At 40.3% G+C, this 16,054-nt stretch overlaps 1 protein-coding gene across 2 annotated transcripts in view; it reads right to left on the reverse strand.

Annotated features, from left to right (window-relative positions):
* Nucleotides 1-16,054, reverse strand: part of AOAH (acyloxyacyl hydrolase) — a 180,101-nt gene that overhangs the window by 90,828 nt on the left and 73,219 nt on the right. For both annotated transcript variants that reach the window (XM_082632566.1, XM_082632567.1), the window contains exons 7-11: nt 10,914-10,974; nt 9,758-9,828; nt 8,833-8,881; nt 6,391-6,439; nt 4,434-4,528 (exon numbers count right to left, since the gene is read on the reverse strand). In XM_082632566.1, coding sequence (XP_082488692.1) covers nt 4,434-4,528; nt 6,391-6,439; nt 8,833-8,881; nt 9,758-9,828; nt 10,914-10,974 — 325 coding nt within the window. The remainder of the gene's footprint in view (nt 1-4,433; nt 4,529-6,390; nt 6,440-8,832; nt 8,882-9,757; nt 9,829-10,913; nt 10,975-16,054) is intronic.

Genomic DNA, 16,054 nt, shown 5'->3' on the forward strand with positions numbered 1-16,054 from the left:
GAGGACATCGACCAGCCTGGTTAGCTACCACTGCACTACGTGAGCTGTATGTCAATCTACTTTTATCTGGTTTGAATCCAACATACAGTTTCTAAAGCATTTTCACAGACCGTAGCTCACTGAAGCGCATGGCCTTCCTTCATCATCTACAGAGTTTCTGGTTAGGTGGTTTGTTCAAGATGATACTGACAGGAAGTAGTTCTGCACCTCTTAGCTGTGTGACCTTAGGCTATCTACTCAACATTTCTGAGTACTTGTCTGGAAAGTGAGGCTATGTTGTAATAACACCTACCTCAGAGGGCTTTTATGAAGATTAAAAAAGTAATGCTTTAGTATTCTTTAGCTGGTTTCCTTAGCTATTTGCTTAAAAACCAAACAAAACAATCCCTCAAAAGTTTGGTACATACATAACAATTATTCATTGAAGAAAAACTAGAATAAAAGTTACCCAGAATTCTAGAGTCCAAAGTTAACATACTGATCTACAACCTTCAAAATATTTTGTCTGAACACACATATATTCATAAAAACTGGCCCATATATTACTATCTTGTAACCTGGTTTTGCCACCTAACAAATTACCATAAACATATTTTCTTGCTAAGAAATGTGTCTATAATATGTGTATTAACAGTTGCATAATATTTCATTTTGTGGATGCAATATATTTTTAAATATCTAATCCCCTATTTTTTTAAACATCTTTATTGGAGTATAACTGCTTTATAGTATTGTGTTAGTTTTGGCTGTATAACAAAGTGAATCAGTTATATGCATACGTATATCCCCATATCCCCTCCCTCTTGAGTCTCCCTCCCACCCTCCTTATCCCACCCCTCTAGGTGGTTGCAAAACACCGAGCTGATCTCCCTGTGCTATGCAGCTGCTTCCCACTAGCTATCTATTTTACATTTGGTAATGTATATATGTCAATGCTACTCTCACTTTGTCCCAGCTAACCCTTCCCCCTCCCCATGTCCTCAAGGCCATTCTTTACGTCTGCATCTTTATTCCTGTCCTGCCCCTAGGTTCATCAGAACCACTTTTTTTTTTTAGATTCCCTATATATGTGTTAGCATATGGTATTTGTTTTTCTCTACCTGACTTACTTCACTGTCTATGACAGACTCTAGGTCCATCCACGTCACTACAAATAACTCAATTTCATTTCTTTTTATGGCTGAGTAACATTCCTTTGTATATACGTGCCACATCTTCTTTATCCTTTCATCTGTCGATGGATGCTTAGGTTGTTTCCATGTCCTGGCTATTGTAAATAGTGCAGCAGTGAACATTGTGGTACATGACTCTTGCTGAATTATGGTTTTCTCAGGGTATATGCCTAGTAGTGGGATTGCTGGGTCATATGGTAGTTCTATTTTTGGCTTTTTAAGGAACCTCTATACTGTTCTCCATAGTGGATGGATCAATTTACATTCCCACCAACAGTGCAATATGATTACCTTTTCTCCACACCCTCTCTAGCATTTATTGTTTGTAGATTTTTTGATGATGGCCATTCTGACCAGTGTGAGGTGATACCTCATTGTAGTTTTGATTTGTATTTCTCTAATGATTAGTGGTGTTGAGAATCTTTTCATGTATTCATTGGGAATTTGTATATCTTTTTTGGAGAAATGTCTATTTAGGGCTTCTGCCCATTTTTGGGTTGGGTTGTTTGTTTTTTGGATTTTGAGCTGCATGAGCTGCTTGTATATTTTGGAGATTAATCCTTTGTCAGTTGCTTCATTTGCAAATATTTCCTCCCACTCTGAAGGTTGTCTTTTCATCTTGTTTATGGTTTCCATTGCTGTGCAAAAACTTTTAAGTTTCATTAGGTCCCATTTCTTTATTTTTATTTCCAGTACTCTAGGAGGTGGGTCAAAAAGGATCTTGCTGTGATTTATGTCAAAGAGTGTTCTGCCTATGTTTTCCTCTAAGAGTTTTAGAGTGTCTGGCCTTACATTTAGGTCTTTAATCCACTTTCCGTTTATTTTTTTGTATGGTGTTAGGAAGTGTTCTAATTGCAGGCAGTTAGATAGAGCTGGGTCTTGGTGCTGAAATGAGAACCTCTGGGAAGCCTCACTCCGATTGATATTCCCTGGGGTCTGAGGTTCTCTGTTAGTCCAGTGGTTTGGACTTGGAGCTCCCAACACAGGAGCTCCGGCCCAGCCTCTGGCCTGGGAACCAAGATCCCACAAGCTTCGTGGCATGGTAAAAAAAAAAAAAAAAAGGAAGAAAGGAGCAGTACAATATCAAAGAATAAAAAACAGAGTAAAATTAGAAAGATAAAAAATATATTAGGAAAAATAAAACTATAATGGAAACAACTGCAACAAGGTAAAATAAAACCAAAGCAGAAAAAAAAAGGGGGGGGCGGGCAACAAGCCAAAAAGAGAGATCACCGGTTGCTGGGGGTTCCTCCCATCCCCTTAGGTGTCTGTGGTCCCCCACCGGTGCCTGGTAGGTGCCCTAGTTGTGAGGAGATGCAAATTCCGCATCCTCCTAGTATGCCATCTTGACTCCACCCCTAATCCCCTATTTTTTTGTTTGAATTTCTGTTTTCACTTTTGCTCTTATAAATAACTCTTTGATGAATACTCATGTACATAGATTCTCGAGCAAATGACTGCTTAGTCTTAAAGAGAAATTTTCAGAAGCAGAATTACTTGTTAAAATCACAAACGTTATAACGTCACTTTATACATATTGTCAAGTTGCCTGTCAGAGAAGTTCTAGCAACTTAAAACTCTCATTAGTGGTGAAGGAACATGTCCCTTTCACCATATTCTTGCTAAAAGTAGGCCTTTATCACTTTTTAACCTTTGCTTATTAGACAGATGATAGATGATACCTCATTGTTGTTTTAATTTGGTTTTCTTTGATTACTACTGAAGATGAAACTGTTTTTATATTTATTGGTCATGTTCTTGATCATTAAAAAATTAAATTGTTTTTTCCTTATTGATATGCAGGAACTCTTTGTTATTAGAGACTTTAAATTTTGTCTTATATGTTATAAATATTGCTCTAGTTTTTCATTTGTCTTTTAATTTTATGAATTTTTGGACATTGTATACATTTAAAGATTTCATGTAATTAAATCTAGTAATACTTTTTTTTGGCTTTGCTTTTATAATACCATGCTCAGAGAGATTGGAATACTTCTTAAAATAATCTTTTTCAGGAAAGCATAAATCTGTTATATTTTCTGAATCTTTGAATGACTGAGAATACATTTCTGTGGGCTTCATGTAGGAACCATATCTTGGCAGCTGGAGCAGTTTTGACACACTATCCTCAAAATGTTGTAGAGGTCGTTCCACCATTTTCTGAAATTTATCATTGAAAGATAAGTCTGATGTCAAAAGGATTTTTCCTCCTAGTGTGTCCCCTGGTTGTTTGTTGGGCTGAATGATTGGAAGATTTTTCTTTATATTTGGAATATAATGGAAAAGCAAGACATGACGAGGAGAGTCTCTTTTATATTCTCTGGAGTTCAGTGGGGTTTTGGATTAAAGTCAAGGATTTCTTCAACTCAAGAAAATTATTTTTTGCTGTTTATTTGGTCACCACTTCCTCTCTGTCTGATGTGTTCTCCTCCCCCGGGTTTCCTATTCAATCTCCTGGACCTATAACCTATATGCCTCTTATGTGAGTTCCAGAATTTGGCTGACTGGTTTTCTCACCCTGTTTTTTACATTGTCCAACTTGCAAGTCAGTATGACCATCACATTTTTATATCAGGCCATTATTGTTTCACCTAAAAGTAGTCTTCCCTAACCTTAGATTGTTCCTTTTTCATGAGTATAATCTCCTCACATTATTGTTGAGAATCTGGATTTAATATCTTACAAAATTTACTTTCCTGTAGCAAGCTTTTTTCAAGAGTTCTTTTCTTTGGAGACCATGAACATTTTTTCTATGTTCAAATGTTTCTCTGTTTGCTCATCTTACAAGGGAGGTCTGTGTTTGCCCAGTTTTAGAACTTGGGAGAGGTTCCATCAGAGAGTATTCAGGTTCATGTCTGATTTCTTCAGTGTGAGAAAAGGGATTAAAGAACAATGTATAATTCTTGTAGTTTAAGTTCCCTGGATCAGCGTTTTCATTTTATAGGAGGTTGAAGAGAGAACTACATCCCAAGGTGGCTGTACAACAAGGGCTTCCCCACTATGCCCAAGTTTCCTTTCCACCCGGCAGGGGCACCATCCTCCTTCTCTAATGGACAAGATAGCTCTTGTTATGAGCCTGTTCTTATCACACTGTTTGAACTGAACTGAACTGAAATGGCTATGGATGTGCCTTTGATGGCAGATTGTGCTGAGAAGGGAAATTTGCACCTGTTTGGATCTGGCATCACATTTATAGAGAGCAAGGGGGAAACAAACACAGAGGCCAGCACATCCCACATGATTACTGCCAAAATTACTTACCAAAGACATCTGTGAAGCTGTGATCCAATCGGGAGGGATGTGAAAATGAGCCCCAGCTGAGTCTCCCAGCAAAATGATTCCCCTGGGCTGTGAACCTAGGTGGCACAATTTATTTGCATTATTTATGCACTCAAGTAGTTTGGAGCCTCCAGATTGGGTAGTTAGGTGAGCACATACCCTGGTGCATATTCTGTGCATAGAGCATCGTAACAGTGATGCATTGCCACTTTTCGAGTGTTGGAGAGTGAGGGGCATAGCATTTAGGAGCTGAACGAGATTTCCAGGCCATTGAAACTGCCAGCTAAGCTGTACAGATGCAGGTGTGCTTCCTAGCTCAGCATAAAACAAACTCCTGTGCAACATCTTGAGTGAATGATAGATGAATAAAGCATCAAAACTTTATCTGAACTCAGAAATATGCCCTAAATTTTGGTTCTGAAAATTGCTTTCTTGGAAAACACATTCATTTCTGTTAATATCCACTTTAGGAATTAGTAAGCTCATGGAGCAATTTTGATTTTTTTCAAAGATGTTATGGTCTTTTAATGTCCTTAATCTATATATACAAAAGCACTGGATGGACAATTATGGCTGATTAGTGGGGAGATGGAGAGATAAAATCTCTATGCAGCCCTATATGTTAGGAGGTTAAGAATCACTTAATCTGATTCTAAGGCCCATCTACACGAAGCATTCATCCATGGGTGATGCACGAACTCTTCCAAATCCCTTAAGATCCTGAAAGAATCAATCAGTGCCTCGCAGAGTCAGAGAGGAGAGCCTACTTCCTCCACCTCCAAAGGCCCCAAATCAAGCCGAGGATGGCCCAGCCTCACTCCGGCGGCTCCCTATCTCGGGACTTTGTGACAGCTAGCACTTGGCCACACAAATGGGGACTGAGAAGGCCCAGGACATTGAGGAGGGGTTGGGATTTGGGGAATCCAAGAGGCTTCCCACAGTGAACCCAGAGCCTCACACCAGGATTTCACTTAGATCTGAGTTTACTTATTCATTTGTCTATTTGTTAATGCATTCCTTTATTCATCCAACAAGCATTTCTAAACTGCATTACTATGAGTCGGGTCCTTACATTTTCTACCTCCATCCTGTCCTTCTAATAGCTTACAGACAATTAGACTTTAAGCTGATTGAGGGCAAGGACTGTATCACGTCTGCCCATAAAAACTCAGAGCCAAGTATAGCCCTTGGTGCATAATAGGAATAGGTGTTCAGGAAATATCTGTTGAATGAATGAATCAATGAAATGCTTCTAAATGTTAGGGGAAAGTGTTGTCTAAACATAAAACACTGATGCTACCATAGGGTCTTGTTTGAGACTCTTTGGGCATCACCAGGACCATGTTTTCAGTACTATGTGGGTGGTAATAGGTTCCTCCTAAGAACACTGGAAGCCCAGGTGTATGTGGCATTGGGCATTTAGAATACAGAGCTTTTGCTCAGGTATTTTTGGGAACTCTCAATGGCTATTGCTTGGAGGTCTCCCTCAAGTCACCCAGATTTGAGTCTTTAGCCCAGTCGACACAAGGACTCTGTCAGTACAAGTCTAGACGTCTGACCTTGTAGTGTATTGAGGAAGACACAGAGAAGACTGAAAATTATCACCTCCACTTATTTTCTTATTTGGAGAAGTGCTGGATTTCAGTTACCCTGTTATCTATCTTACAGCCTTTTCTAATATTATCATTGAAGTTTCCAATTCCCCCAAAAAGGAATCAATTAAACACATTTAGTTTTGCTTTGTCTTGATTCTGCCTCATTTGTCTATAATCCCTTTCACGTCATTTTCTAATTTGTCACAAAAATAAATGTAAATTGGTCAACATTATGTGGTAGCATCAGGCACTTCCTCACTTGGATGGTCCGTTTGCTTCAATCTGACTCAGACTAGAAAAGAATATTCTATTGGAATAAGTACACTGACTTTTACAATTCATACCTTCACAGAATTTCTTCTCGTATGGAATTCCATCTTTTGGATCAACACCCTTTAAGAGAAATGATGAAATTAGCAGCTTGCTTTTAAATTTATGAGACACAAACACAAAATCCTTCCCAAATGGCTTTAAAAGCACGAAAACAAATCAGTAGATAAAATCCTTTAAAGTCTCTTGAGCCCTTAATCCAACATAGCAACATCCTAGGTAAGTGAATTGGGCTTTAAGGAACTGGGGGCAGGAATAAGGAGAGATCCAGAAACTGGACCAGGGTTGATGCTTCTAGAGCAGAGATTCTCAACAGGGCTGCTTTTGAGGCACCCCTTCCCCACCCCTGCCCCACAGCCATCCGAAGGGACATTTGGCAATGCCTGGGAGACATCTGTGGTTGTTAAAATGGGGGGAGAGGGAGCTACTGGCATTTAGTGGGGAGAGGCAGGGATGCTACTGACCATCATACAATGTACAAGGCAGCCCAAACCATAAAGAATGATTCCAAATGTTGATGTGATGAGACTGAGAAGCCCAGAAGTGAGGTTGAGCCTGTGAGTGGGACAAAGTTACCACAGCTGAGGGCACTTCCTAACACTTAAAGCTAAGTCTGTGCATTAGTGGAGCAGCTGGTCCTTGGAAGGCTTGAGCAGAGTCTGGATAACTTTAAAAAAGTTAAAAAATATATATATAATTCTTTTTTTCTTTTGTTTGCCAAACTCTGGTCTGGAGAGCACTGGCATTCCACTAGATATTAATGGTATTAACAGTATTTTAGGAAGAAAGAACCTGATGGTCAGAGATGTACTGGAAACAGTGTGTTCACTGTCTTGGTCTTGGGGACTCCCAACATGCATTAAAACATTAAAGATGCTGAGAAATTCGGAAGTAAAGAAAACTGTTCAGGCTTATTTGACCCAGTACTTTCCAAACGTTGCTCTAGCGCCCCTCCTCCCTTACCTCTTAACCTACCACTCAACACTGGAGTTCTTGGACACAGTCTGGGAAATGTTGGACTTAGTGATTGTAAAGTCCTCTCTGAGTTTATGATTTTGTGATTCTGTGAGTCATTTTTCCTCCATGGAAAGGGATAGGTATGAAGGTCATGTGTCTTTCTCCTATTACTGATGATAAATTCTGAGTCTTGGCTCCCTGGGCTCCTGGTGGATTTCCACTGGTCTAGCACAGTCTCTTATTGGCCTTCCTTATGTAGGTGGGCTCCCATGTCAGAAGCAGGGATGGGGTCATGGAACCAAGACAGCAGCTTCACACACTAATAAACCCCCATGTCCTCCAACATGACAACTAAGCTTGACTTTATCGAACAAGAGCTGCCTTGGGGGTCTTGACACCTTGACACCTTAAGATCTAGGGGACATGTCTTCCCCTCCTCATGAAAAGGCAGTGTGACTGATGATAGGGTGGGTGGGTAGGGCTATACCAGGATACAATCTGTCTTGCTCTCCATATCTCAGAAGAAATTGATCATCAGTGTCCTGGAGAGGGGAAACTATTTACAGAAACTTTCTCCTCTTCATCCAAGCAGACAAATTAGGCAACCATTCAGAGGCAATCTATCTTGAAGCTGGGGAATCTTAAACTTCAAGGCTCCTTGTTTGTACGATCCCTACCTGTGCGAGTGCTGGGAGCAGCTGGGAGCTATAGAGTGTTTTAGGTGGAGAGCAGCCAGGCACTCAGAACAATATTTCTACATAAGCACTCCTGGTAAATTGGAAAAGAGATCTCAGAAGAAAGGGACCTGAATTTCCAAGACTCCAGGAATTTGTTAAGATTTCTTTTACTGTTCTAATTAATTATACTTTTATTCTTGATTTTGTATTTGTATTTGGTATTCTTTTTCTTCAGGAGGACCCCTCAAATCCTATAAGCTCAAGACCTCACAAAATTGGGTCTGCTGCCCTTGCCGTGCTAAGATTAAGTGTTTGGCTTTTCTCTTTCCTTCCCTTTTCTCTACGTGGAAGCTGCTAATTTATTATTCATAGGGAACTGGGGTACCAGCATTAGATGCCTCAGGATGTGGGTAGTGGGGTAACTACAGGTAACTTCCACTCTGCCTGACTAGCCTTATGAAATAGAAAAGAATGGCTGCAATGAAATGGTGACAGCATGTGGTTTGCTCCAATAGCTGTTTGGGTTACTGTAAAACTTTGTTAACACCATTCTCCATTTAATTTCCAAACAGAATAAAGGGATTAGATGTGAATGACCTTAAGCAAGACTTAGAGTGGCTGTGACAGAGACAGCCTCAACTCTCATTACAACATGGACACTCTTCACATGGGATTGGATTCTATGCCCCTCTTCCAAACAGCAGAAGAGTTGCTGTAATCTACCATCTTCTTCCTTAGGTCTGACTGAAGCAAACAGGCAATGGGCTTTTAAGGAGGGCGGAAAGCAAGAGAACAGGGTTATATTTGAATTTAGTCGCTTACCCAAATGCCATTACAGTTTGAATCCTGATGTGTATCCCAGTTGTCTGGCCTATGAAGAAAAACATCAACATTGGTCTTTGGCATGTATTTTTCATTCTGAATGTCAGCTTCACAAATGAAGGAATGAACGAATGAGTGCTACACCAAGTGTCTTCGATAGACAACAGTTTCTTCAGGGAAAAGTGCCACACACCATTGTGTGTTGTGGCACACAGAAGCCTCACTTGGCCTCTTTGCCATTCTCTTGGCTTTGGATGTTTGCTGGGAACTGTGGACCAAATGCAGTCTTTTCACAATTGACTATATTCATGGGAGGTATTGTTGTGGAATGATGCTGATGGGAATAATGAACACACCTGCAGTCCATTTCATTTAGACAGGTGACACCATTAAAGTTATGCCTCTAACGCCCCAAACATCTGGTTAATGCTTCAGCACTGTAGTCACAGCTAAGATGAAGGCTGGCATACCCAGTTTGAGGTCTGAGATGTGACTGAACATCAGCCTGGGACTAAAATGGGACCTGCGCTCTACTCTCTGCCCCCGTCGCCCTCCTCCTGGTGGAAGAGGCTACTCTTTCTGGGCCCAGAGCTGCCTGTAGAACTCGTGCAGGAGGCTGGATAAATGTCCACAATAACCTGTCTACTCACGTGTTCCTCCCACTAGACTGTAAACTCCTCGAGAGGAGGCCTATTTCTATTTGTTTACCACCCAACATGATGCAGAGTGCTGGGCAACGCTCGATGAGCATTTTTTGGGCAAATGAATGAACAAACAGTTTTTTCATTGCGCTTTACTTCAATTAGGACATGGAGGTCCCTTCTCTCTGTAAGCACGAATCCCCTAGGCTGAGGGAGATAATTATGCCTTCTGCCTCCTTTTCAGAAGGTGATTTTCAAAATCAGTGACCAGCAGAGACCATTACCTTCTGCCTGGGTATGCCATCTTGTTGCTGTCATTACAGTCTCTCCCTCGCCAGTGAGAGCCCCGCAGTGTCTGAAATTGAAGAGCATACACAGGAAGGGTCAGTTCTGCTTTGACGTTATCCACAGTGAAGGCCAATCAGAGCTGTCTGAGGGGTACTGACATCTGCCATTTTAAATCCAAATACAGTCTAGGAACACTAGAGATCACTAAGAAAATTAAGATGATATGCTAAGACCTCCTGTGTGAGGTGAAATGTAATATGGTACCAGGGCCAATCACAGATGAAGTGTGTGTGTATGTGAGAGTGTGTGTACGTGTGTGTATATGTGTTGTTGGGTGCGTGCTGATATGTGAGTGTATGGGGGTGCATGTGTGTGCATGTATGTGGGCACGTGTGCATTCACATGGGTTATGTGAATGCATGTTTTATACACGTGTCTGTGTACATGTGTGTTCATGTGTATGTGTCTATGTGCACTTCCACAAAGAGCAGGACCATCCAACTCCCTGAACTTTCTCTATCAAAGGCTCCAAAACAATTGGTTTATTTGGTTCAGTGATTAATCATTTTGCTGGATAATTTTAAAAACCTCTAGCCAAACTGGTTAGTTGTGTGGATTTATTATATTTTTGACATGTCTGATTTGAAAGAATCAAGAGTCATGATAATGTCAATGTTTTTATTTCTCACATTCCCAGGTAGAGTATTTGAGATCCCACCTACTTTGGAGAGTTTGTGACATCTGTTGCTTGCTTGTTGAATTTTGCAGAGAACATTCTGACATCCTAACTGTTCTAAATCTAACATGTGTACACAGACATAAACACATACACACACACTTTAAAAAAGTAAGTTAAAATATGTTTAAGAATTTTGAAAATAATTCCCAACACATTTCAAGATAACTGTTATCCCCGTGGAGAATTCCAGGTGGGAATGGCTTCAGGAAACGAAAACAGTCTAGGACTAAGATCCACTTTGATGGTCCATGTATTAGTAAGATACCAAAAAGTCTGTAAACGTCATAAAATGGTGTATTATCACATTAATAATACATTCAAATGGCATTCAATCTTGTCTTATTAAAGGAAAGAAATTTATAGGAAGCGATGCAATATTTAGCGAACATCTGGTTAGTCTTAGTGATACTTACTGGGAAAACACTGTATTTGTCTGAATCTACATCTTTGAATGGTAAAGAATTTTGTATAGCCCTAGAAGAAAAAAAAACAAAACACCTGGTGAGCTAACAAAAAACAAATGGTGTTTGTGAAAACAAATAGAGACCTTGTTAGATATGGCTGTGTTGAGTTTATGTGACAGAACCCCATTCTAAAAATAAAATTAAAGACCTAAATAAAAATTTAAAAAATAAAATAAAAATAAAATCAGAGTACCAGTCAAACTTTGCTCATCCCTGCTCTCCACTCAACAGAACTATTTTCTCTCTGACTTTTTACTTGGCCTATATGGGGAGGTAAAATATAATGAACTCAAGTTTTAGAGGGCATGGGATACGGCTGTTGAGGTCCTCAGGAAAGAACCTACATTTTTGGTCCAGTCAACGAGCTCAGTACTACAGATTTTACACATTTTACACATTTTGTGATGGAAATCTTTTCTTAAGATTCTCCTCTGTTAAACCACTTATTCTGAGAATCTGACAATTTAGTTGTCACTCCCGTTCAAGAGCCTGGGGAACCAAGGGCTCTGTTGTGATTGAAGACCAAGCAATTCATGCCAAAACCATGGACACCCCCCTGAGTGAGGATTTCCCCTGAGATCTCACTACCAGACTTTTCCCAGCTTCCAAAGGCAAACACTGTTTCCCTCTAGGAAAATCACTTACAGAGTAGCAGGGAAGAGCCATCATATGGCAGGGTGAGGTTATTCTTTGAGCTTAGAAAATAGAGGGAGTAACATGACCCTTTAAAGGATTTAGTAAATGGTCTTTTGAATCAAGAGCTTCTCAGCAGTTCTGAGAGTCTCAAGTCAAGTGAATTCAGCCAGAGCCAGCATGGAGCCTAATTGGTGGTATGGAGCCTGTCTTATGAGCTCTTGAGATGGTGGACCCACCACAAGTCCACATTAATAGACCCCTTGGGAGATGACATCTCCTGTAAGACTAGGTAGTTTTCTCCCATGTATATATTTGACCTCTTGATAGCTATTTTATGTTTCTAGATGAGAAAAGGAGGGAAGACACAGAGGGAGAGGGAGAGGGAGGGGGAGATGGAGAGAGAGAAAGAGGATGAACAGACCCAAAGAGCCACATTTTCAGTCTGAGAAAAGGTTCTGGGTGAAAGGTCTCACTGAGGATGACAAAGCTACCCCTTTCCACCTTTGCCATCTCAGGGATGAGAGTTTGTCCTTGAAGGAAGGAACAATGAGTTGTCTCTAGAATTAGAAAGCTAGTTCATTAAACTAACATTTACCTGCTTATTTTAAAGGCTCAGAGTGACAAACCAAAACCATACATTCTAGACATGAGAGGGTAGATTTGTCACCATAAGTCACATAAATTGCAATTTACATAAACTCCACAATCCCTTATTCATAGCCCCCAAATCCAAACAGGTCTGAACACCAAGAGTTGTTTCTTATTTTCAACTTTGCTACTAACACATTTGGTGGCAAAACTTGACCCAAACTGGTCTAAGGCAATTCATAAGCTATACCTTATTTAGTGTGACTATCCGGATATTTCATTGCTGATATATAAATTTGTTTGATTAGGAGGTGCTGGGAGTGTTAGGTGAGTTATGGCATATGTACCATATGTTACTTTCTTAAAATCTGAATTCAAAATCACATCTGGCTCTGTTTTGGATAAAGCATTGTTGACTTTCACTACTATTACTTCTGCAAAATTGTATCTAAACTTGATACTTTGTGTATCCTTACAGGTATCTGGTTGTATGCTGAAATATTCATTCATTCATTCATTCCACAGCCATTTTTGAAGTCCTTGCATATGCCAGGCATCATAATAGATATTAGGGCTGAATATAAGATGCATTTCCTATGCTAGAAGAGCTTAATGATGGGTGGGGGGAAACAAGGCATCAACAGATAATCACAGTGCTATGGAGAAAATTCTATAAGAGGGTTGTGCACACAGAGGGAAAACATTTCTAACTCTATACAGGGAAGGAGGTGATCTTAAGGTGAAAGCTAAAGGATGAGAAAGCATTTTCAAAGCAAGTAATTGGGTGATGGGTGTGGGTGTTCTAGTAGGAAGGAAAAGTATGGGAAGCCCCTTAAACATAGCTCTAGGTTCTGAAATTAGACTCCTTGGATTTGAATCCCAGGTCTGCCGTCTACTTGGTATGTAACTTTGGGCAAATTATTTAATCTGTTTGTACATCTGTTACCTCATTTGTAAACGGGGCCAGTGTCAGTACCTGCTTCCTAGGGCTGTTGCAAAGACTAATAGCACTGTTATGTGTGAAGCAAGGAAGACCTGTGCCAAGCATGTGATAAGTACTCACAAAATATTAGCTCTTTTCATTATTATGTGCAATGCTAACAGTTATTCCAAGGGTGGTTTCTAGGATTGGGCAAATAGGAATCAGGTGTCTGCTCTTATGACATTTTAGTTTCTGGAGATATCTCGGATCCAATCCATGGACTCTCTTCAGATTTTCAGGTTCCCAGCCACACAATGTCCCGTCCAGTTATGCATGTCCATTATTTTTAGGTATTTTAACCATAAGCACCTTTGCAGCAAGCATTTTTGCTGTAAACATTTTCACTGCATAACTAATTGGCCATAAGACAATTTTGCCATAAAAGGTAAAATGATTGGTTGATAGTTTGTTTTGATATATATCATACAAAAATCATGACAGGGGGCTTCCATGGTGGCGCAGTGGTTGAGAGTCCACCTGCCAATGCAGGGGACACGGGTTCGAGCCCTGGTCTGGGAAGATCCCACATGCCGCGGAGCAGCTGGGCCCGTGAGCCACAACTGCTGAGCCTGCGCGTCTGGAGCCTGTGCTCCGCGGCGGGAGAGGCCGCGATAGTGAGAGGCCCGCGCATGGCGATGAGGAGTGGCCCCCGCTTGCCGCAGCTGGAGAGGGCCCTCGCACAGAAACGAAGACCCAACACAGCCATAAATAAAATAAATAAATTAAAAAAAAAAAAGCAAGGTCTGACAATGAGAACTGAAAATTAAAAACTGGGTTACTGTGGAAGCTGATGGAACCTTTAAAAAAAAAAAAAAATCATGACAGATGATGATGATTTGCCCCAAGAGCTGGTTTCTGATTTTGAAGCACACTACAATGGAGGAGAAAGAGGTTGAGGGCCTGAAAGTTGCAGATTTGAACTCGCATTTCCCATAGAACTTTGGAGTGTTTATCAACAGACATATTACAAGATGCCAAGAACACACAACAGTGTAGAGGTTTTCACAACACAATACAAAGCTTAGGTATGAACATACATCCTCATATTTGGAAACTGATACCTCTCCTAACGAAGGAAGAAATCTCAGCAAAAAAGAAAAAGTGTGATGCCAAATGAGGAGAAGAATCAACAAGAAAAAACAGTGTGTAAAATACTAAGAAGGAAAGACCTGGAAGACAAGTGCTTATGTACAAGTCACGAAATAAGATCAGCCATTTGCACAGTATTGCCATGAAATATACACACACTTTAAATATATTCAGATATTTTGTAATTAGCAATAAAGTCTCTTTAATTTTGTAATTCATTTTTTCATGTTTCATGATGTCCTTCTTAATGTCTCTTTTATTTTTCATTGTTTTATCCTTTACAGGAAAATCATGGCTAATTAGTTACATGGCAAAAATGTTTTTGGCAGCAAAGCTGTCTAAGGCAGAGAAATTTACGGTGAAAATACCTAGAACCCCAGTTACCACGTTGGCTGGTGCAGCTAATCACCTGCTTGCTGCTCCTGCCCTATGACTATCTGGGGTTGGGCTAGCAGGCTTGACCCAGGGAGCAATTGTGATTGCAGCTGAATGGCATTTGTTACATAATGGTGAGCTATTCAAGTTCAAAGTGCCTAAAATTATGTCATGAAACTGGGGCATTACAACAAAAGAAAACTAGGGGGAATAAAATTTCCATGTGTATCTGCCTCATATTTGAGTCCCAGGCAGTACTCCAGGGCCAGCGTGACTCTGTTTCATATGCGTGTGGATGCGTTACGTGCATCCCTGTAAGATAAAATGAGAGCAGAGAAAACCATGGAAGGACACATCCTGACGTGTTTACACGGCTCACCATGTCGTGGGGACAAGGACGATGTGGGAGGAAAGAGCAGGGCAGGAGCAAGAAGGAACAAATGAAAAAAGGCAAAGAATGATGAATTAAAAGCACAGTTAACGTAAGATAAGATAGTCTGTGTGAATTTATGTGAAATAATACATATGTGGGTTCATGCATTTGGAAATTCAATAAAAAGAATAAATTATTAAGAGGGGACCCTCCTGTCCTACCACTGCTACAATAGAAAATAGGCAGTATATAGGCACTGTGAACTCTGATCAAAACAAAACACCAACCAAAAAGTTGGCTGCCCCATGGTAGTAGCCTGGTATCCTAAACATTTGTTTTTCTAATAAAGTAGCGCTTTTTATTTATTTATTCCCTTGTTTCTACAGAGTCCCTACTAAAACTAAGCACTGTGGTAGGAACCAGGGATAAAAAGTTTACCAAGAAATGGTATCCCCACTCTCCAAGAGCTGTCGGTGGGGGCGGGAGACTGATGGGGAAGCAGCCAGAGAGGAACAGGGTGCAGGAGCAGGCACCAGTGAGCCTGGAGTACGGAGGAGGCTAGCCAAGCAACCGGAGCTAGGCTGGGAGCTGCAAAGCTGCCCAAGGGTGGAGACACCTCCATTGTATTATTATTATTATTATTATTATTATTATTTTTGCAATTGACAAGGAAATTTAGTTATTTCTGAGATATACATTTTAAAGTAATAACTAGAATTATAACTTATAACATTATACCAGAACATATAAGACTTTTAGAAATTTCATGTAATGTCTGAAACATTTATATTAACATATTTCCATACAAATAATCCAAAGAAAGTTTAGTATTAGTTGTTTTTTTGTTGTTGTTTGTTTATACTGCAGGTTCTTATTAGTCATCAATTTTATACACATCAGTGTATACATGTCAATCCCAATCGCCAAATTCAGTACACCACCATCCCCATCCCACCGTGGTTTTCCCCCCTTGGTGTCCATACGTCTGTTCGCTACATCTGTGTCTCAACTTCTGCCCTGCAAACCGGTTCATCTGTACCATTTTTC

The sequence above is a fragment of the Mesoplodon mirus genome (genome assembly GCF_964341445.2).
Source record: "Mesoplodon mirus genome assembly, chromosome: 9".
In the NCBI taxonomy this organism is placed as follows: domain Eukaryota; kingdom Metazoa; phylum Chordata; class Mammalia; order Artiodactyla; family Ziphiidae; genus Mesoplodon; species Mesoplodon mirus.